The following is a 19,695-nucleotide window of genomic DNA, read 5'->3' on the forward strand; positions in this document are numbered from 1 at the left end:
CTATCATTGGTTGGCAGCATTGACCCTCACTAACATCTTCCTCCAATGCCTACATCTGGGGAGAAGGAAACCCGGGCTCAGTTGGCAACATTGCAATTATGGCAGGGCACAGAGATTTTGTCCCCAGGCTCTGAATTTAGAGTTCCCACAGCACTTGCAGCCAGGAAGGAACCACAGAATTTCATTAACAAGAAATGATTGATTAAAATAAGATTCCAGATGGTGGGATGGCTCCAGCCCTCCTCACACTGAGGGCAGGCTTCATGTACAGCTCTTAGCACGGTGTCTACCAGCGAAGTCTGCCAAGCTGGGAAGTGTCAGACTTCACTGCTGATGAAAGGAGCAGTCCCAGAAGGCTCTGAGAAGAGGTGGCATCTTGGGCCAATTCGGCCATAGAACCATGAATTTCCTTTCTTGGGCACCAGAACAAATCTTCCACAACTGGCTAACAACAGAAATACCCAACACTCTGTCATGGTGAGGATTTACATAAAAAATAAACCAGTGGTGATTAAGCTCATGCTGGAGATGTTCAAATGTTAATTGATTTGGGCATTCTCTTCAACAATGCAGAAGGTAGAGGAGGGGCTAGGTGGCGCAGCAAATAGAACACAGGCCCTGGAGTCAGGAGGACTTGAGTTCAAATTCGGTCTCAGACACTTAACACAAAAAAAATTAGCTGTGTGACCTTGGGCAAGTCACTTAACCCCAATTGCCCTCCAAAAAGCAAAAACAAAATCAAAACAATGCAGAAGTAGCCTGTTCATGCCAGGCAATTTTTGTCCAGGTCCTCCCCAAAGTTCACAAGTGGTCCACCCAGTATGCTAAAAAACTTCTAGTAGCCGAGTCACGCCAGATCGAAAACTATAAAGCAGCAGTCATCAAAACTACTTGGCTAAGAAATAGAGTGGTGGGTCAGTGGAATAGGTTAGGTACACAAGACACAGTAGTCAATGACTATAGTTATCTACTGTTTGATAAACCCAAAGACTCCAGCTTCTGGGATAAGAACTTACTATTTGACAAAAACTGCTGGGAAAACTGGAAAATGGTATGACAAAAACTAGGCACAGACCAGCATCTTACCCTGTATACCAAGAAAAAGTCAAAATGGGTACATGATTTAAACATAAAAAGTGATACCATAAACAAATGAGGAGAGCAAGGAATACTTCACCTGTCACATCTATGGAGAAGGGAAGAATTTATGACCAAACAAGAGAGAGAACATGATGAAATTCAAAATGTTTAGTTTTGATCACATTAAAAAGTTTTGCACAAAGCCAATGCAACCAAGTTTAAAGGGAAGCAGAAAGCTGCGAAACAATTTTTATAGCCAGTGTCTCTAATAAAGGCCTCATTTCTAAAATTATATATAGAAAACTGAGGCAAATTTGTAAAATACAAGTCATTCCCCAATTGAGAAATGGTCAAAGGATATGAACAGGCAGTTTTCAGATGAAGAAATTAAAGCTATCTCTAGTCATATGAAAAAATGCTCCAAACCACTATTGATTAGAGAAATGCAAATGAAAACAACTCTGAGGTATCACTTCACACCTATCAGATTGGCTAACATGACAAAAAAGGAAAATAATAAATGTTGGAGAAGATGTGGGAAAATTGGAACACTAACACATTGGTGGTGGAGTTGTGAACTGATACCACCATTCTGGAGAGCAATTTGGAACTATGCCCAAAGGGCTTAAAACTGAATGAATACCCTTTGATCCAGCACACATCAGAGAAGGTGTTGTACTCTATGAGCAAAGCAGAATTGAAACAGCTCAAAGGAAACACAGGATGGGCAAATGTGGAGAATCCAGCCCAAATGTTCACACAGACTATTTGTGCCTGACCTGTGGGAGAGCATCCCGAGCTCGTATTGCTCGGGTCAGCCCCTGTCAGACACACTGACACTTGTCATTTTGGTCCTCCTCGAAAATGAAGCCCCCTTCTAGGGCTGTGTCCCCAAAAGGACCCACATGTACAGAAAGGGTTAGAGCAGCTCTTTTTGTGGTGGCCAAGAACTGGAAACTGAGGGGAGGCCCATCAACTGGGGAATGACTGAACAAGTTGTGGTATATGAATGCAATGGATTACTATTTTTCCATAAGAAATGATGAGCAGGCAGATTTCAGAAAAACCTGGAAAGACCTAGATGAACTGATCCAAGCAAAGTGAACAGAACCAGGAGAACACTGCACGCAGTAACAGCCACATTGTACAATGACCGACTTGGATAGATTTAGCTCATCTCAGCCATAAAATGATCTAAGACCATTCCAAAAGCCTCCTAACGGAAGATGCTGCCCACATCCAGAGAAAGAACCTGGAGTCTGAATGCAGATCAAAGTATACTATTTTCTCTTTTTTCTTTTTTTTTGGTGGTTTTTCCACTTTGTTCTGATTCTTTTTTTTCACAACGTGACCAATGTGGAAATATGTTTAATATGATTGTACAGGTCTAACCTATATTAGATTGCACGCAGTCTTGGGGAGGTGAGAGGGGAGAGGGAGAGAGAACATTTACTTCTCTAAAATCTTATAAAAGTGAATGTAGAAAACTGTCTTTCTATGTAACTGGAAAAAATAAGATGCTATTAAGCCGGGGCGGGGGGGGAGAGGGGAAGGGATGAAAACCTTCTGTCCAGTGGAAGGCATCCATTTTCCTGTCATCTGTCACGCAATCCTCTGATATCCTTTACTGCTGTTTTTTTAGGAGCCCTCGGTTATGTCAATGCCAGCTCACACCTTCCATGTGCTTTTTGGTGCCCCTGATGTGATATTGATGTGTAGGTCTTCAAAGGCAACGGGGTTTCAGGTCTTGCTGTCATACAGCAATACTGGTCGATGTTGAAAAGATTAGCCCTTTGCTATCATGGGAACCAAGGGGTTAGTAACAGAGCCTTGCAATTTCCCAAAAGCAATAGAATTCTCCTCTTGCCTTTTCAAATCTGGATCCAGCTCATGGTCCCTCTATTGTTTATCCAGAAATACATCCTGTTGGTCAATCCCAGTAATCTGCCAATTCAGATGTACATCAAAAGACGAGCAATGGTCAGGCTTCACCTAAATGATCTTTCCTGGGTGAGTGAAGAGACCAAACTACTCTGGATAGTTGGAGCTCTCTTCCAGGAGACTGCAAGGTCTTGGGACGTGATGCAGTCAATGTGTCACCCTCAATAGGAACATCAGAAGGACCTCACCACCCACAAGAGAATCCCTCCTCAACAAGAACTCTGTGTGGATCACCAACAGAAAGGCAAAGATTTAACGTAAGATTTTAAGGTACCTACCTATTTCATGCCTCATTGGGTGTTTCTGATGAGAGGGCCACTGAATAGGGTTATTTCTGTTATATCTTCTGAGGAATCTTGAATGAGCTTAATACATAGATAGGACACACCTAGTTAAACAACAGCCTGTAAAGGGGGTTGGGGAGCAGACTTTATTCCAGTTGAATGCTTTCTTTTTAATCAATGAACACAACCGGGTCTTATGATCTCAACATCTTTCAATCGATTGCAAGATGGTAAACATGTAGCCTGTTGCTGAGCATAATTTATTAAAATTTATTATTTACTAAAACCCTTTCTGAGTTCTCAGTTAATAAGCGTGGCATACATGATCTTGAAGAAGACTTGGAATACAGAGGAGAGGTCTTGGCCTGTAGTGATGCACCCATCTCAGATTTTGTTACCCTCAATTTGGCAAACCAGTCCCTACAGCCACCCTCCTTTCTCTCTCTATGTATACATATATGTACATATAAATACATAGATGTGGGTGTCCATACATGTGCACACCCACATCTATACTTGATTCAAACCAGTTAGTTCCCTTTCCCGTCATTTCCCTCTCTATTGTTGTCTTTACTTCCATAAGCACCCAAAGGGCTGTGGGGTGCAGGGACAAGAGTGATGCTCCCACTGTCCCGACGAGAAAAGAACGTTTTATATATTTTTGCACATCTTTTCCATTGTCCCCCCCTCTGTAGTCTTCTTCCCTTTTTCACTTTTAAAGCCTTCAGGAGGGCTCTGCTTACTTGGAAATCTTGCCAAGCTTTCTTTGGACTGGCTTTGCCCTCACTGCTTATCTGTGCTCCCCAAGACAATTCTGCTCCATCATCCATCACTTCCTCCCTAAGATTTTACAGATGAGTTTATATTCTAGACGCGTCTGGCCTTTGCGAATCTGCATTCTGTTTGGCAAATACGTCCAGTGCTTTCTGAGAAGCTTGCTGGATCTCTTGGTCTCCTCTTCTACTAATTAATCCATGTTGGTTTAACTTCCACTTAGATGTCAATGTCCCAAAGGGAATGGGTCAACCTCACTGTCACTGAATTGGGCTTAAGGAGGGGATACCTTACACACTCAATTGGGTATCTAACCCTACAGAGAAGCAGGGGGAAAGGGGATAAGAGGGGGGATGATAGAAGGGAGGGCAGATTGGGGGAGAGGGCAGTTAGAAGTAAACCTTTCTGGGGGCGGCCAGGTAGCACAGCGAGTAAGAGCACCGGCTCCAGTGTCCGGATGACCTGGGGATAGTATCCCGGGCGCAGATACTTAGCACCCACCCAGAAACACCTGGCCGTGGAACCTTGAGCAAGTTACTTAACCCCGATTGCTTAAAAAAAAAAAAAAAAAAGTAAACCTTTCTGAAAAGGGACAGGGTCAAAGGAGAAAATAGAATAAGTGGGGGCGGTCCAGGATGGAGGGAAACAATATACCTACTATAGAGGCGTTTTGTGTAACTACACATGTACAACTTATATTGAATTGCATGTCCTCCCAGTGGGGGCGGGTGAGGAGAGAAGAAGGGGAAGAATCTGGAAATCAACGTTTTAAAAACAAATGTTTTTTGTTTTTTACATGCAGCTGAGAAATAAGAGAGACAGGCACTGGAGTGCAGAACCTATCTCGCCCTACTAGAAAGTTGGGTGGGGAAGAATGTGAGAGAGATTGGGGGAGGGGGCTCTGTAGGCTCGCTATTTTGGAGTGGGGATAGGGGAGAGACGGGGAGAAAAATTAGTAACTCAAAATTTCGTGGAAACGGAAGCTGACAAGTTGGGAAAAAGAAGCGGCGTCCTGGACGCTCCGGTCCTCAGACTTCCCCCCACGCCCGGGACGCAACCTCAAGCGTCTTTTCCCTGAGGTTACACGTTCGCCCCGGCAGAGGCGGGACGAGCCGGGAGAGCACATAGGGCGACGCAGCGGGTGGTCCCCGCGGCCGCCTCGGTGCGTGCCCAGGCTGGGCAGCGTGGGGTACTCGCGCCGCACGGCTGGGGGGCAGCGGCGCGCGGGACCGAGCCCTTCTCGGAGGATTTACAGAAATGCGATTTAGCGGGTGGGATCCACAGGGCCAAGTGCCCTGCGCGAGCCTGAGGCCCGAAGGAGAAGGCTGGGGCTGGGGGCATGGTGGCAGCCAGGGTGCAGAAGCAGAAGCTCAGGGGCCACAGACGGTCGCGGCCGCGGGCTCACTGACAGCCCCCCATCCCGAGCTGCGCATGCGCCCCCCCCCCCCAGCGCCGTCCTTCACTAACTCGAAGGGTCTGGGCTGAGCCGGCCTGAGACCTTACGCAGCCGCAGTCGCACAGTGGCGCAAGCGCCTCTCGGCCCGCACGCGTTGGGCGATGGGAATGTGTAAGAAAGTGGCCACGGCTGGGGAAGAGAGCGCAGTGACGAACTGACGCCGGAAGCCTCCGGCCCGACTTCCCGTCGGGCGTTGGGCGGGAGGACCAGAGCACAAGGGAATCGGCGCCTTTTGGTTTCCGGCAACAGCTGCTGAGGGGCGGTCCGTAACCCGGAAGAGCTCCCATTCTGCGTCAGGGCCCGGCGGTGACGGCGGCCGGGGTTCGGTGGGAGCGGAGCCGCCATGGGCTCCTCGAAGAAGCACCGCGGGGAGAAGGAGGCGGCGGCGGGGGCCGGGGCGGGGACAGCGGGGAGCTCGGGCCCGGGCACAGCCGAGCAGGCACCCCGGCACCGCGAGCACAAGAAGCACAAACATCGCAGCGGGGGCGGCGGCAGCGGGAGCGGCGGGGGCGGAGCTGGCGAGCGGCGCAAGCGCAGCCGGGAGCGCGGGGCAGAGAGGGGCAGCAGCCGCCGCGGGGGCGAGACCGAGGCCCGCAACGGGAGCGCGCACGGGCGCGAGCGCAGTCAGGCCGAGCCTGTGGAGCGGAGAGTGAAGCGAGAGAAGCGCGATGAGGGTTACGAAGCTGGTGAGCTCGAGGCCCGAGGGGCGGGGTTAAGCGAGGCTGGGCCAATGAGCGGCCGGGAGCCTTGCTCGCTCTGATGGGCCTGTAGGGGTGGAGCTTGAGGGGTGCAAGTCCGGCCCCGACCTTTCCCTAGCGCCGGCGAGTCTAAGATCTTGGGGACCTTAAGGTTTATCCAGACCAGATGTTTGTTCCATTCCCTCCCCAGCTCTTGACTGTGGGGAACTGAGACACGGGGGTGGAACCCAGTTGTGCTGTGGTTCGAGGTGGCCGATCCTGGGCCCAGGGGAGCGTAACTGCCACTGACCCGCATGACTGGGGGGTCGGCTCCCCCAGATACAAAGCGAGAGGGGCGGTCGGGAGCCAGAATGCCAGTTGCGTGCCAGGCTCTGCCCAGGGCGGGCGTGCCCTGCCCTCAGGAGCTTACAGTCTAGTGGGGAGGCGGCGTGCAGGCACAAGCTCAGGCCAGGTCCATGCAGGAGGAATAGGAAATCTCTGGCGAGGGAAGCCGGTGGGAGGGAAGGTCTGGAGCGGGAGCTCAGCCAAGGCGGCAGCACTGAATGCCAAGCAGAGGGGCTGGCATGGGATTGGGAGCCTCCGGGGCGGCTGCGTGGGGATGGACAGGAGTAGGAAGAGCCTGGAGGCGGGCGGACCTCCCAGCCTCTGCAGGAGCCTGGGGTGGGGGGTGCCATCTGAGAGCTGGTTCTCCGCAGATTGAGAGGCCTTGGGATTCTGTTTGATCCTGGAAGGGAGAGAGGGACAAGCGATGAGAGAATTCCCTCAGAGTGCTAAAGTTCCCTTCAGCCCCAAGTCTGGGTCTGCTGCTCTGTGGCCCAATTCCAGAGTGTTTTGGCTCTGTCTCTGTACCTTACTTAGTCCTGGCCTAAGACACAGCTCCTGCCCTCAGGAAGCTCAGGGCTCATCAGGGGGTGAAAGATAAGTCTGAGAAAGGCAGCAAACATAAAGGTTGAAAGGGAAAGGGTCTTAGAGAAATAAGCCGGTTAACTCTGATCTTGATGGGTGAGCAGGGATTCAGGAAGGGAGAGTGATTGGGAATCACTGAGGCCTGAAGGCTGAGGTGTCTGGAGCTGTCTGTACAGGGATGGCTGGATGAGACAAGATGGAAAAGTGGACGAGTGCCCCACACACCACAGAAATCACTTGGCTCCATGTGCTGGCTGACAGGAGCTCGTACCTTAGATTTACAAAATGTTTTCCTCAGCAACTCAGAGAGAATTAGCACCATTTTTCAAAAGAAGAAGTCAGGACTCACTAAGATTAGATTGGTTTGCCAGACGTCAGGGGGGTTAAGCCTGGAAGAGCTGAAAGTGAAATGGCCCACTACTGTGGGATTGCTGCCTTTCTAAGTGTGAGATACTTTGGTTCTAAGTGGTTTGCCTCGCTCTCTATCCCAGGCCTTCTGGTTCCTAGGCCAGAACTCTGCTTTATGCTTCCCTAGCTCGGCTTGAGCTCAAGATTGGCATGGATTTATTTGGAGGGATAATGCAACATTGGTAGTTCCCAACTCTTAACTTGTCCTCTCCCAGGACTTTGGGGGAAAGTGTGATGATGCCAGGCAAGGGAAGAGCTGGGTTTTGGAGCTAACGAAGTTTTTCCCAGGGAGGGCTAGGGAAGCAAAAAGAGAAGGTAAGGGAAGTGAGCATTCATGCCTGTGCCAGCTGTTGACCTGGGACTTGAGCCGTGTTTAGGATTCCCTCAAAGCAGCACAGAAGGTCAGTAGAGTGGCCTTACACTCGTCTTTCTTGTTCTAGCCACCAGCTCCAAGGCCAGCTCTGGAGATGCCTCATCTCTCAGCATTGAGGAGACCAAGTGAGTAAGGCTGGGCTGCCCTCTGACCTCTCCTAGCACACTCCTCTACCAGTGGGGCCACAGAGCCCTTGTTCCTGGTCCTTCCAAATAGGGCTGAGCAGCATCTCTCCCCAGTCCCTTTTCTTCTTAGTTCATCCAGAACTTAGTTGTCCTATGTTTCCTGAGAGCCTCGTAACCATAGCTGTCTCTTTTATTCTCAGTAAACTCCGAGCCAAGTTGGGCCTCAAACCTTTGGAGGTCAATGCTATCAAGAAGGGTGAGTATTCAGATGGGCTGGCCGGGAAGGATGGAGTAGGACTGAGGGAGGACTTTGGGGGGTCTGGAAGGAGCATGATGGGCCCAGAGCAAAGCCCAAAATCGGTGAATTAGCCTTGATAGCTGAGTGTGCTGCCCTGTGGTTGGTAGGACTAGTCATCATAATAGTGCACATCTGTATCATGCTTTAAGGTTTGCAAAGCATATGTTGTCTGATACAAAGAAAACCCAAGACATGCTTTGTCCTTAGAGCATCTGCAGTCAGTCAGAGACAGGGTGAAGCTATTTGTAAAATTCATGAAAATATATCAGGTACAGACTTGGTCTGGAAAGACCAGAGATCTGTGTGAGATGGCCTGGTGAGTGGGGGTGATTTCACCAAGCTGGAACTGGGAAGGAAAGGGTGTTTGCTACCCCTGGGCCCTTTCCTCCCAGAGGCGGCAGGCACCAAAGAGGAGCCGGTGCTGGCCGACGTGATCAACCCCATGGCCTTACGGCAGCGTGAGGAACTTCGTGAAAAGCTGGCAGCGGCCAAGGAGAAACGTCTTCTCAACCAGAAGCTGGGGTGAGTGGAGAACACCGTGGGGGGGGCATGTGGGAATGTGTGTAGATGGACAGACAGATGCATAGACAGGGTGAATTGTGAGGCAGAAGCAGAACTAGGCCTGAAAACAGGGACATTTGGCAGCAGGAGGGCACCTGTATAATGGGTTGGAGTCTTTTCTATGTTCCTTCTTCCTCAGGAAGATCAAGACCCTGGGGGATGACGATCCATGGCTGGATGACACAGCTGCATGGATTGAGAAGAGCCGCCGGCTGCAGAAAGAGAAGGATTTGGCTGAGAAGAGGGTGAGAACTGGGTCTGGGGAGGGTAGGGAGAGAGCCTCAGGAGGCCCCAGGTGTGAGACAGCTGGGCTAAGTGGCCCTCTCCCAGGGCTGGGGAGAGTTGAGACCTTGCTTCATGGAGATGGGGGGCTGGATCCTGGGATAGCTGCCTTTGTCTGGACCTTTGTGTTCGTGTGAGTGTGTGTGTACACACGTGCGTGCGTGCTTGTGCCTTTTGTTCCCTCTAAACGCTTTCTTATCACTGATTTGCTGGAAACCCATATGTTGTCCTCCCACCGTCTGATCCCATAGGCCAAGCTATTGGAGGAAATGGACCAAGAGTTTGGAGTGAGCAGCCTGGTGGAAGAGGAGTTTGGACAGAGGCGGAAGGTGAGGTGTGGGGAGGGCCTGTGATCGTGGTGAACGCTTCCGAGGGGATGCTTCAGGCTGCCATCCAGACAGAGAGGGCCCTGAGTTGTATGAGAGCCACTGATGCTGCCTTTGTGTCTTCCCTAGGAGCAGTACAGTGCTCGGGACCTGCAGGGGCTGACTGTGGAGCATACCATCGCCTCCTTCCGCGAGGGGGAGACCATGATCCTCACCCTGAAGGACAAAGGTGTGGCTGGGTTGGGGGAGTCAGCTCGGAACCTCGGGACTTCTGTGAGGGACTTTGGGTGACTGTGGCCGTGTCTTCCTCTAGGTGTGCTGCAGGAGGAGGAGGACGTGCTGGTCAACGTGAATCTTCTCGACAAAGAGCGGGCCGAAAAGAATGTGGAACTTCGGAAAAAGAAGCCAGATTACCGACCCTATGCTGAAGATGAGAGCGTGGATGACATGGCTGTGGTTTGTAGGGAACACTGGGCTGGGGCAGGGCTCAGAAAGCTGGCCAAGTGGGAAGGGAAGGGAGGGACTCAGAGGTGGGGAAATGGGACTGACCCTACAAACCTCCACAGTTTAAGCCCCGATCCATTCTGGCCAAGTATGATGAGGAGCTGGAAGGGGAGCGGCCACACTCATTCCGACTTGATAGGAGCGGGACAGCTGATGGAGCCCGAGAAAGGGAGCTGGAGGAAATCCGGGCCAACCTGAGGCAGCAGGCGCAGTCCCTGACAATGGCTGGACCCCGGCTTGCCTCAGAGTACCTCACCCCACAGGAGATGGTGAGTCTCCAGCAGAGATGAATGAATGAAGGCATCCAGACTGATGGGGGTGAGAAGAGACAGACAGACACCTTTGGGGGCGAGGAGCCTAGTGCTGTGATATGACCTCATAGATCTCAGCATCCATTGCTCTTTGTGTGAGGGAGCCACTGGGGAGAACCCTCCAAGGGGCCCCCAGGTGCATCTGCTCAGGGAGGGTGTCAGGGAGACCCAGCTAGAGTCTCCCAGGAGTGTACTTCTGTGGGGTGAGGGCTTTGCCAGGAGGGATCTGGGAGTTCTCAGCTTTCAAGGCTCCTGGAATGGAACCATAACAGTCACAGGGAAAGGCCTGCTCTGAGATGGGGAGGCTACATCTGCTATCTAGCAAATGGGCCTGAATAGAGGAAGGCAAGTGTCCTGAAATCTGGATAGGATGGTGTGCTGGGGCAGGACCGCCACACCTGCTGAGGAGTCCTTTTATCCCACTGGCAAGAAAAAGCCCCAGTGGGGCTTATACTGGCAAGTATATGGACAGGTGTCTGCATTAGCAATAGCAGTGTGAAGGATGGATGGGAGGGGGAAAAAATACAGAATGGTATGAGGCTGGGGTTGTTGTCCAGAAGAAAGCACCCAAACCAAGTTGGTGGCATATGAACAGGAGATCCCAGAGAGAAGACTTGGAGACTGGCTGCGGATGGGAGAGGGAAGACTCCCTGTGACTGGGGCCAGACTTGGAGGCCAAGAGGATGGATGCTTCTGAGCAATAGTTTTAGATGGATTAGATTGGGTTGGGGGTGGGGGAGAATGACCCTGCAGCCTTGAGGCCACACATGGCCTTCTAGGTCTTTGGCTGCGGGCTTTTGACCTAGTCCACATTTTACAGAACAAATCCTTTATAAAGAGGATTTGTTCGATGAGTTTTGGATTCAGAGGGCTGCCCTGCCACATGTGGCCTCAAGGCTTCAGGTTCCCCACCCCTGGATTGGATTGTTGGCTAGATGGCATCATGGAGCTCTTTAATAGCTAGGGGTGTAGACATGAATGATCAGGCTGGAGGGACTCATTTGAGGGATGAGATTCTCAAAGAGAGGATCAAGAGAACAGGAAAGAAAGTCCAAGCGAGAGCTGTTGGAGGTTGGGGGCAGGAGAAGGATGGACCAGGGAAGGAGAGTGGAGGATCTTGTTAAGGGAATGTCCCTGGATCCCAGAGCACTGGGGGCAGGGGGACTGGAAATGCAGGAAGGGGCCAGGTGATGGAAGGCTGGGAAAGCCAGGGGGGGAGGGGTTATGTGTGGGTATGAACTTTAGGAAGTTCACTCTGATGGCAGAGTAGAGGACAGACTGGATCAGCGAGACCTTGTACAGGAAGGGAAGGGGGCATACACCCCATGCTAAGTGGGGGATCAGGGATGCTGTAGGTGGTTTACTTGGCTTTTACGGAATTTTGCTAGTTTTGTGGAAAAGCTGAAGAGGTGTGGGTGCGACCATAGTGCAGACAAGTGCTCACAAATGGTTGAAGGTGACCTCCCCTGGGACACCTAGATGTCTTCGGGTCAGATTTAGTACAGGTGACCCTCAGCTGAGAGGAGGCTTGAGAACCGGAGCTATGCTGAAATGCTGCTGGGATCTGGTGCCTGCCCCAGGATGTAAGGGGCTTGCACTTACTGGATGGGTGACCCACCTGCAGGAGAGTCTGTAGAAAAGGACCAGAAAGACATTGATGGCCTGGGTGGGGGGGGGGGGTCAAGGAAGGGCTTCAGGGACCAAGAAGCCAGAAGTGGAGAAGGAAGAAGCTGATGAGGTCTCATGGTGTCAGACCTCGGACCAATTCTGCCTCTCTTCCCCAGGTGACCTTCAAAAAGACAAAACGGAGGGTGAGGAAAATCCGAAAGAAGGAGAAGGAGGTTGTGGTTCGAGCTGACGATCTGCTTCCTCTTGGCAATGAGACAAGTGAGGGAGACTTTGGCTCCAGGTAACTGGGCACTGCCTGGGCAGGGGCAGGGGCTGGCTGGGGGGCAGGGGTTGCCTGGGCTCAGTCCTCTTCTCTCCCTCCCACAGGTTGCGGGGGAGAGGCCGCCGCCGAGTCCCTGAGGCTGAGGAGGAAGCCCCTGGAGAGCATGAGAGGGAGGCCCCTTCCCAGCCCCCCCAGTCTGATGACACCCGTGTGGAAAACATGGACATCAGCGACGATGGTGAGGGGAGGTGTTGGCTTAGTCGGGTGATGCTGGGAGCAGAAGGAGCAGCTAGGTGGGGGTCAAGCCTTGAAGTGGGCCTGTGTCTGTCTCCTAGAAGAGGGGGGAGCCCAGGGGCCAGGCTCCCCCGAGATCCTGGAGGAAGATGAAGTAGAGGCTGAGCTACAGAAGCAGCTGGAAAAGGGTCGGAGGCTGAGGCAGCTACAGCAGCTCAGAGACAGTGGGGAGAAGGTGAGAGGCAGAAGGACCCCAGGGAGGCCTCTGGTGACAGGGAACAGGTACTCTGGCCTCTGCTTGGGTCCTTCCATCCCTCTCTCACTCCCACCCCCATTCCGGCCTCTGCGAACAAGGCAGCTGGGGTCTAAGGCTGTTTCCTTTTTTTTTTTTTTTTTTTTTAAGCCATTGGGGTTAAGTAACTTGCTCAAGGTTACATGGCCAGTTATTTCTGGGTGTGGTGCTAAGTGTCCGAGCCCAGATTTGATCCCCAGGTCATCCCGACACTGGAGCCGGTGCTGTTACTTGCTGAGCCACCTGACTGCCCCTAAGGCTGTTTCTATTCAGTAGTCCTTCCTTCTGCTCTGTGAAGACAATTGTCACGTCTCCCCTAAATCTTCTCTTCTCTAGGCTATAACAACCCCATCTCCCCATAGGTGATTGAAATCGTGAAGAAGCTTGAGACACGACGCAGCCGGGAAGAGGATGAAGATCCGGAGCGGAAAGGGGCCATTGTGTTCAATGCCACCTCGGAGTTCTGCCGCACCCTGGGGGAGATCCCCACTTACGGGCTGGCTGGTAACCGGGAGGACCAAGAAGAGCTCATGGTGGGTCCTCTTAGGTGGGCAAGGAAACGGCACGCCTGGGGCTGAAGAGGCCGAGGAGGTGGGTGGGAACATTGTGCTTAGGCCCTCCTGGCTCCTGCCTGCCTGTCTCCGGGGGCATCCAGGGCATCTTCCTGTTTTTCCCATTAGGACTTTGAACGAGATGAAGAAAGGTCCGCCAATGGTGGCTCAGAATCTGATGGTGAGGAGAATATTGGCTGGAGCACGGTCAACCTGGACGAGGAAAAGCAGCAGCAGGATGTGAGGAGAGAAGCTGGGGCGGGTGGGCCACAGCGGGTGTGGACTGACCATTGACAGGCACCCCCCTCTCGCTCCCCCTAGTTTTCAGCTGCTTCTACCACCATCCTGGACGAAGAGCCCATCGTGAATAGGGGCCTGGCTGCTGCCCTGCTCTTGTGTCAGAACAAAGGTAAGGAGGGAGGCTCTAGAGAGCCCGGAAGAGCATCCCGGGGAGGAGCCACCAGGGTTGGGGCCTTCCTAAGGAAGCTTCTTCCTCAGGGCTGCTGGAGACAACTGTGCAGAAGGTGGCTCGGGTAAAGGCCCCCAACAAGTCCCTGCCTTCCGCTGTCTACTGCATCGAGGACAAGATGTAAGTGGGTCTGGGAGCCACTGGGCCCTCACAGATGAGTGGGGCTCAGTCTTTTGAGGGACCACCTTTGTGCTGTCCACCACAGGGCCATTGATGACAAGTACAGTCGACGGGAAGAGTACCGAGGCTTCACACAGGATTTCAAGGAGAAAGATGGCTACAAGCCTGATGTCAAGATTGAGTATGTGGATGAGACCGGGAGGAAGCTGACGCCCAAGGAGGTAGGGGAGGAGAGGCCCCCTCAGGGTTAGGGACTTCACAAGAAGCTGCAGTGTCTGCTCATGGCTGTTGGGGCCTAGAAGAACAAATATAACCCTCTTCTTCCTGTGATCCCTTCCTAAGCTGTGGGGTGGGGTCAGCTGGCTCCATTCTTCAAACTAGACCTTGCATGGTGTGGTTTCTAGTCCCCTTGCCATTAGGGTTTTCCTCCTGGACTTTTCACCACATTCCTCCAGATGTCCCCTGGCCAAGGCATTCTTGCTGACATTTTACATTGGTCACTCATTCTGAGCTACGTGCCACTAAATGTTACCACTTCCCTAGCTTTTTCAAAGTCTGGAGTAGTCGGGTCAGCTGACACAGGAATTGGCATTGGAAGTCTAAGAAAGCTGGTTTAAACACCCACTCTGCTTCTTCCCATGACTATCCATATGATCTTAGGTCTTCACTGATTAACAGTAAAATGAATGGCTTGGTCTGGATGACCGGCCTTCCAGGTTCCTGGGCCTATCCCAGTGAGGTACTTGTGAAGTTGGGCTTAGAAGACGAACAGAGGAATGAACTGTCTAATCTGCCCATAGGATAAGCAGGCCCTCTGTGCCTTCATCTGTGCCGGTCACTGGTGAAGATGTTGAAGGCCAGTGCCTCAAGGCACTTATCAGATACCGTTCCCATCGATGGCTCCTTGTTTCTAGTCAGTCAGCTTCCAGTATCTTGTAGCCCATGAGGAAAGCTTGAGAAATTTTACACAGTGCCTGTGTCTGATGCACCTAGTCAGGAGATGAGGCTGGGGCCTGGCCCGTCTTGGCTTGTAGTGACCATCTCCATTTCAGATCCCTCCAAGCCCTCCCTTTAATCTCATCTGCTAGTTTTGCCTGTAGTTAGCCATGCTCACCTGTTCTTTCCTCTTTCTTGGAAACCGGGACATCAGCTTCTCTTTGGTCCTATTGCTTAGAGATCAGAGATAGGGGTAGTCCAAATACACCCCCTTCTTGGAGGAAAAAGCCAATGAAGTATTAACTCACATCCAGTCTTCTCTGAGAGGTGTTCTTTTATTTTACTCCAAATACAGCAGCCCCTGTTGTCCTTTGTGAGCACCTCTCTTTGTGTGCTCCTCTCCTCTTGGGTTCTTGCTCCCCTGGCTTCCATCTTCTCTACATTTTATCAGTCAGCTGCTTGTTTGAGTTCTGTGCACTTCTGCCTTCTTGGCTTTTTTCTTGTGAACTCCAACTGATCCTTTCCAATTCTAGTGTCTCAGATGTCCTCCCAAGGACATAAAAAGTAGAACAGTGACTTCCCAAGGTTCAGCCCTGAATTCTTCCTTGTTGGACATTATAGCAGGCCTCAGGAGATGTGTTAGGATGGTCACTGCCCAACTCTGGCTCTGTCCAGATGGGGGCGAGAATGCAGGGCTCTCCCTTGCCAGTGCTTTGATTGTGGTTCAGATCTCCCTCTCCTGCTCCACAACAGTCCTGCACCCGTCTGGCCTTCCTTATGAACAAAGTTCACATAAGCCCCTTAAGAGCTAAGAGCTCGCTTTATCTAACTGTAGTTGAGCTGACCAAGACATTTTTTTTGCTTTTTGTTGTGTGTGTGTGGGGGGGGGGGGGAGGGGGGGGTGTTTAGTGTCTGAGGCCAGAACTGAACTCTGTAGTGCTTTACTCACTGCGCCACCTAGCCACCTGTGCCCAAGACTTCTGAAGGCAAAGTGACCCTCCCGTGAGATTTTTCCCCTATTTAGCCAAGCTCTGGGGCACCTGGTCTGGCAGACAGAAGCCTGGCCCAAGAGCCATCTACCAAAAGCGTAGGTTGTTTTCTCAGGAACACAAAGCTTTTTGGTCACAGTAACGCAAAAACATTACCTATATCTCCCTAGCCTTGGTTTCTCGGCAGGGATCCCATCGTCTAGCAATGCTACCCCTCTCAGGGAGGGGGTATCCTATGGGAATCCTTGGGCACCAGGAACTGTGCTCATTAGCTGTGGCTACCTCCAGCACCAGCCCTGGTCTCCAAGGAGGGAGCTTCATCCCTACCCTGTAACCCATGAAGAGTGCTTGGTTTGCCCAGGGCTGTACTGGTGACTTCATTTTAGCTAATTATCCAAGGCTACTTTCTTCTGACTCCAAAGGCCGGCTTCTTTCTCCCATCAAGTTCTTCCATTGGTCAGCCCTTATTTGAAGGCTCATCCTTGTTTGTTTTACCATTTCTCTGATAACGTAGAAGACTGTGTCCCTGGTAGAAGCCTTAAGTCTCTTGTCCCCCATTAGCCCAGATTTCTTTTGGCTCTGTGTCCCCTACTCTAAGCTCCTCACCTGTTGCCGGGATTTCATTCTCCCATCAAGTTTTAGCATCCTTTCCCTCTTCTTCCCCATCCATGTCCTTAGTTCTCTTCCCCAGCTACCAGCCTTTCGTCTGAAAAGGATGCAGAGGCCCTCTCCTTACAGTCCAACCTACCGAAGCCCAAAAATGTGGCTTCCCCAATTTCCTCCTCTCAAATTCAGGGTTTTTGGTAGTCTGCTCTTCTGCCTAGGGTTACACGCTTTCCTCACAACATAAATGGCTGTACTTAAGAGTATCCAGTAATCCCTGACTGACCTTTCTGCCCAGGCCTTCCGGCAGCTGTCCCACCGATTCCATGGAAAAGGTTCAGGCAAAATGAAGACTGAACGGCGGATGAAGAAGCTGGATGAGGAAGCTGTGAGTGGCCAAGCAAACCTGGGGGTGGGTGGGTGCAGCTTTTAAGGGTTTGCAAAGTATGGATGCTGACTACAAGGGGGCCCCTGTTACAGCTCTTGAAGAAGATGAGCTCCAGTGACACCCCCTTGGGCACAGTGGCCTTGCTCCAGGAGAAACAGAAAGCCCAGAAGACTCCCTACATTGTGCTCAGTGGCAGCGGGAAGAGCATGAATGCGTGAGCAGGGGGCGGGGCCTTGGGTGGGAGAGGAGGGAGAGCGCCTGCGTCTGCCCCTCCCTCATCACCTGTCTCTCTTCTTTCCACAGGAACACCATCACCAAGTGAACACTTCCCATTTCCTTAAATAAAATTCCCTCCTTATTTTTTCCTCCCTTGTCTAAGTTACGATTCGTTCTCCCCCTTGAGCCAGAGCTGGGCAGTGGGGTTGGGATGGAACTTAAGTATTGCCTCTGCTAGGGTCCATTCTGAAACGCCCCCTTGTGGCTGGTCAGCACTGTGGCCAGCCCCCACCCCTGGCACTGGAGTGAGAAGTCAAAAGTCAGAATCGCTTTACTAGGCACGCTGGTACAAGTCAACCACGGCTCTCTCTCAACCCACCAGGGGTTTAATCTCTTACAGAGAAGAGCAGGAGTCCAGATGGGAGCCCTGCCTCATCCCCAGCCAGGGGGTGGATCCACAGAGCAACCCATTTATGTCCATGGAGGTGGAGTCTGGGTGTAGAGTAGGCTTGCAGCTGGAGCCTAGGCCTCTTCCTCACTCTCCTCCTCACTCTCCTGGTACTGTACTCGATTGGTGTTGACAAAGAGGTCCGAATCGTCTTCAGAACTGTCGTCTTCTGAAGACTGGGCTTCTCCTGGGAGTTCTGGCTGAGGTGGTCTGCAGGGCGGAGTGAGACCTGAGGGAAAGGCTTCTGGAAACCCCACCCAGGACCTAAGCCTTTCCACATGGGAGGCTGAGTGGGGGGCAGTGATGATCCCCAGAGATGGGGGGGGGGATTGCCTCTCCTGACATCCAGGCTTCCAGCCACCTTCCCAGTTAGCAGGTCCCACGGCCCTCTCACCTGTTCCTGCTGTTCTGTTTCTCAGTGATGTCTGAGAAGGCTTCAGGCCTAAACAGGGGAAAAAGGTCAGTGGGGGGGGCAGGCCAGCTGAGCCTCCCCCTCCCCCGTCTCCCCCCCACGGTCCCTACCAGAGTCCCTCTTTCTGGAGAGAGCGCACGTGGGCCTTGCAGAGCACGAAGGAGATCTCGGCCTTCACCTTCTCCCCCTCCTGTATGGGGTCCACGATGAGGAAGTCACCTGGGGGGGAGAGGGGGACGGCATGAGGTGTGGTGGCCCCGTTCCCTGCCCTGGCTCCGCCCCAGCACCCCGGCCCATACCTCGTTTGATCCAGATGTTCTTGCGGTACTTGGAGGGCATGCTGACCAGGAAGCGCTGCCCCTGCGCCGTCTCTACCTCATGCAGGTTGTTGCCGGGGGTCCCCAGGACCTGGGGGGGGGGGCAGAGGAGAGCGTTGGGGAAGGGGAGGGGCGGGGAGGGGCAGGAGGGGGCGGGGAGGGGCGCTCACCCGCACGATCTGCTGCTGCTCCGACGGCACCACGTGCTCTCCCAGCACCTCCTGCACCACGTGCTTCCGCTTGGTGGCCTGGGACATGCTGCTCCGTGGCTGTGGAGGTCAGGACCCCCCCCACGCGGGTCAGTGACTGAGCCCGTGTCTGAGGGCTTCAGTGACCGGGTGCAGCCCGGCCTGAACCCGACGCCCCCCCGGGTAGTCGAGGGGGGGAGGTGACAAGGACCTGGGACCCGCGGGCGAACCCAGACGCTGCTGGGGGCGGGGGGGAGCCTTCTCTGGCCTCCACTGGAAGTCCTCGCTACCCAAGATCGGGAGAAGGTCGGCGGGCCTGGGTCCTCGCACCGCCGCCTCCACGGAGCCCGCCCGGCTTGGCGCCCCCCCCTTACCTTCCTGCCGGCTCCCGCCGCCGCCAGGCCGCCAGACCGCCAGCCCGAGCCGAGGACTTCCGGAGACCGTGATTCCGGTGCTCCCTCCGGCAGGGGAGGGCTTGGTGTCCCCGGCTAACTCTTCCCCCTGGCAGGCAGCACAGACCCCAGCACTTTTAGTTCCGCCCACGCCGCTGCCGGCCCAGTCCTGGGCTGAGTAGGGAGCCTCTGGAGGCGCCACGCGTGTGCTGAGCATCCTCCGCCCCACGCCCCGCTCCGGGAGGACCGCGACCCGAGGTCTGGCCGTAGAAAAGGGAGGGCCGAGTACCCGCCATCTCCCTAGTAACGGTCCAGAGGCAGGCTTCCGCACAGGAGCGCGTGCGCTCGGCCCCTAAGAGCGGCCCGCCCTCGCCTCTCTCCTGTCCCCTCCCCATCCGTCTCGCTTCCTCCCCAGGCCCCGCCCCTCCCCTCCTCCCGTCAAATCGCCCTTGACCCGGAAGCAACTCTGACAACCTGGAAGCGGAAGCCGGCACGCGCCGTGCGGGATTGAGGTAGCGGCGGGAGAGGCCGGTTGGTGGGAGAGTGACCGTTACGGGAGCCGGAGCCGGTGGGCGCGCGCGCGGCTTAGGGCACCAGGGTCATGGGCAGGGGTGGGGCGAATCTGGGGAAGCCCGCGAGGGGGTGGTGACCCCCTCCCCCGCTCCCGCCGTGGAACGTGAGGAGGCAGAGGCGGGAGGGGCATGAGGGGGCGGGGCCTGGAAGGGGCGGGGCCCAGTGGACGCGGCCCGAGGCTGGCGACCACGTGCGGAGGGGGGCGGGGCCCCCTGAGCTTTGTACTCCCAGGGAGGTGGGGAGGCCAGTATGTGCTTTCTGTGGTCCCCTGCAGGTCGGCCTTGAGGAGCCATGACGACCTCCCAGAAGCACCGGGACTTCGTGGCGGAGCCCATGGGGGAGAAGCCCG

General features: G+C 53.7%; 3 protein-coding genes across 5 annotated transcripts in view; 2 read left to right on the forward strand and 1 right to left on the reverse strand.

Annotated features, from left to right (window-relative positions):
* The first annotated feature begins 5,863 nt into the window (after nucleotides 1–5,863).
* SART1 (spliceosome associated factor 1, recruiter of U4/U6.U5 tri-snRNP) lies at nucleotides 5,864–17,165 on the forward strand. The gene is made up of 20 exons (XM_069066379.1): nucleotides 5,864–6,221; nucleotides 7,988–8,045; nucleotides 8,246–8,301; nucleotides 8,736–8,865; nucleotides 9,044–9,149; nucleotides 9,438–9,515; nucleotides 9,642–9,741; nucleotides 9,826–9,968; nucleotides 10,079–10,285; nucleotides 12,112–12,236; nucleotides 12,323–12,456; nucleotides 12,554–12,687; nucleotides 13,107–13,277; nucleotides 13,425–13,535; nucleotides 13,617–13,704; nucleotides 13,794–13,884; nucleotides 13,970–14,105; nucleotides 16,711–16,800; nucleotides 16,893–17,014; nucleotides 17,104–17,165. Exons 1-20 carry the CDS (start codon nucleotides 5,879–5,881, stop codon nucleotides 17,120–17,122), a joined length of 2,442 nt encoding a protein of 813 aa, XP_068922480.1. The 5' UTR covers nucleotides 5,864–5,878; the 3' UTR covers nucleotides 17,123–17,165.
* Nucleotides 17,166–17,329: 164 nt separating this feature from the next.
* On the reverse strand, nucleotides 17,330–19,081 carry EIF1AD (eukaryotic translation initiation factor 1A domain containing). Of its 3 annotated transcripts, none has more exons than XM_069066384.1 (6): nucleotides 18,756–19,081; nucleotides 18,364–18,462; nucleotides 18,176–18,284; nucleotides 17,987–18,095; nucleotides 17,859–17,906; nucleotides 17,330–17,693 (listed from the first exon to the last, which is right to left on the reverse strand). In XM_069066384.1, exons 2-6 carry the CDS (start codon nucleotides 18,448–18,450, stop codon nucleotides 17,618–17,620), a joined length of 429 nt encoding a protein of 142 aa, XP_068922485.1. In that variant the 5' UTR covers nucleotides 18,451–18,462; nucleotides 18,756–19,081; the 3' UTR covers nucleotides 17,330–17,617. The 3 variants fall into 3 exon arrangements, with proteins under 3 accessions (XP_068922485.1, XP_068922484.1, XP_068922483.1); XM_069066383.1 differs by having other exon boundaries at nucleotides 17,330–17,708; XM_069066382.1 differs by having other exon boundaries at nucleotides 17,330–17,674; nucleotides 18,756–18,922.
* An 86-nt stretch (nucleotides 19,082–19,167) lies between these two features.
* The window catches only part of BANF1 (barrier to autointegration nuclear assembly factor 1), a 1,355-nt gene continuing 827 nt past the window's right edge, over nucleotides 19,168–19,695 (forward strand). The window contains exons 1-2 of the mRNA XM_069066117.1: nucleotides 19,168–19,285; nucleotides 19,621–19,690. Coding sequence (XP_068922218.1) covers nucleotides 19,638–19,690 — 53 coding nt within the window. The 5' untranslated portion in view covers nucleotides 19,168–19,285; nucleotides 19,621–19,637. The remainder of the gene's footprint in view (nucleotides 19,286–19,620; nucleotides 19,691–19,695) is intronic.

This window comes from Petaurus breviceps, unplaced genomic scaffold, assembly GCF_028583685.1.
Source record: "Petaurus breviceps papuanus isolate PSGF00001 unplaced genomic scaffold, PetGlider_PUasm1.0 90721, whole genome shotgun sequence".
NCBI lineage: Eukaryota > Metazoa > Chordata > Mammalia > Diprotodontia > Petauridae > Petaurus > Petaurus breviceps.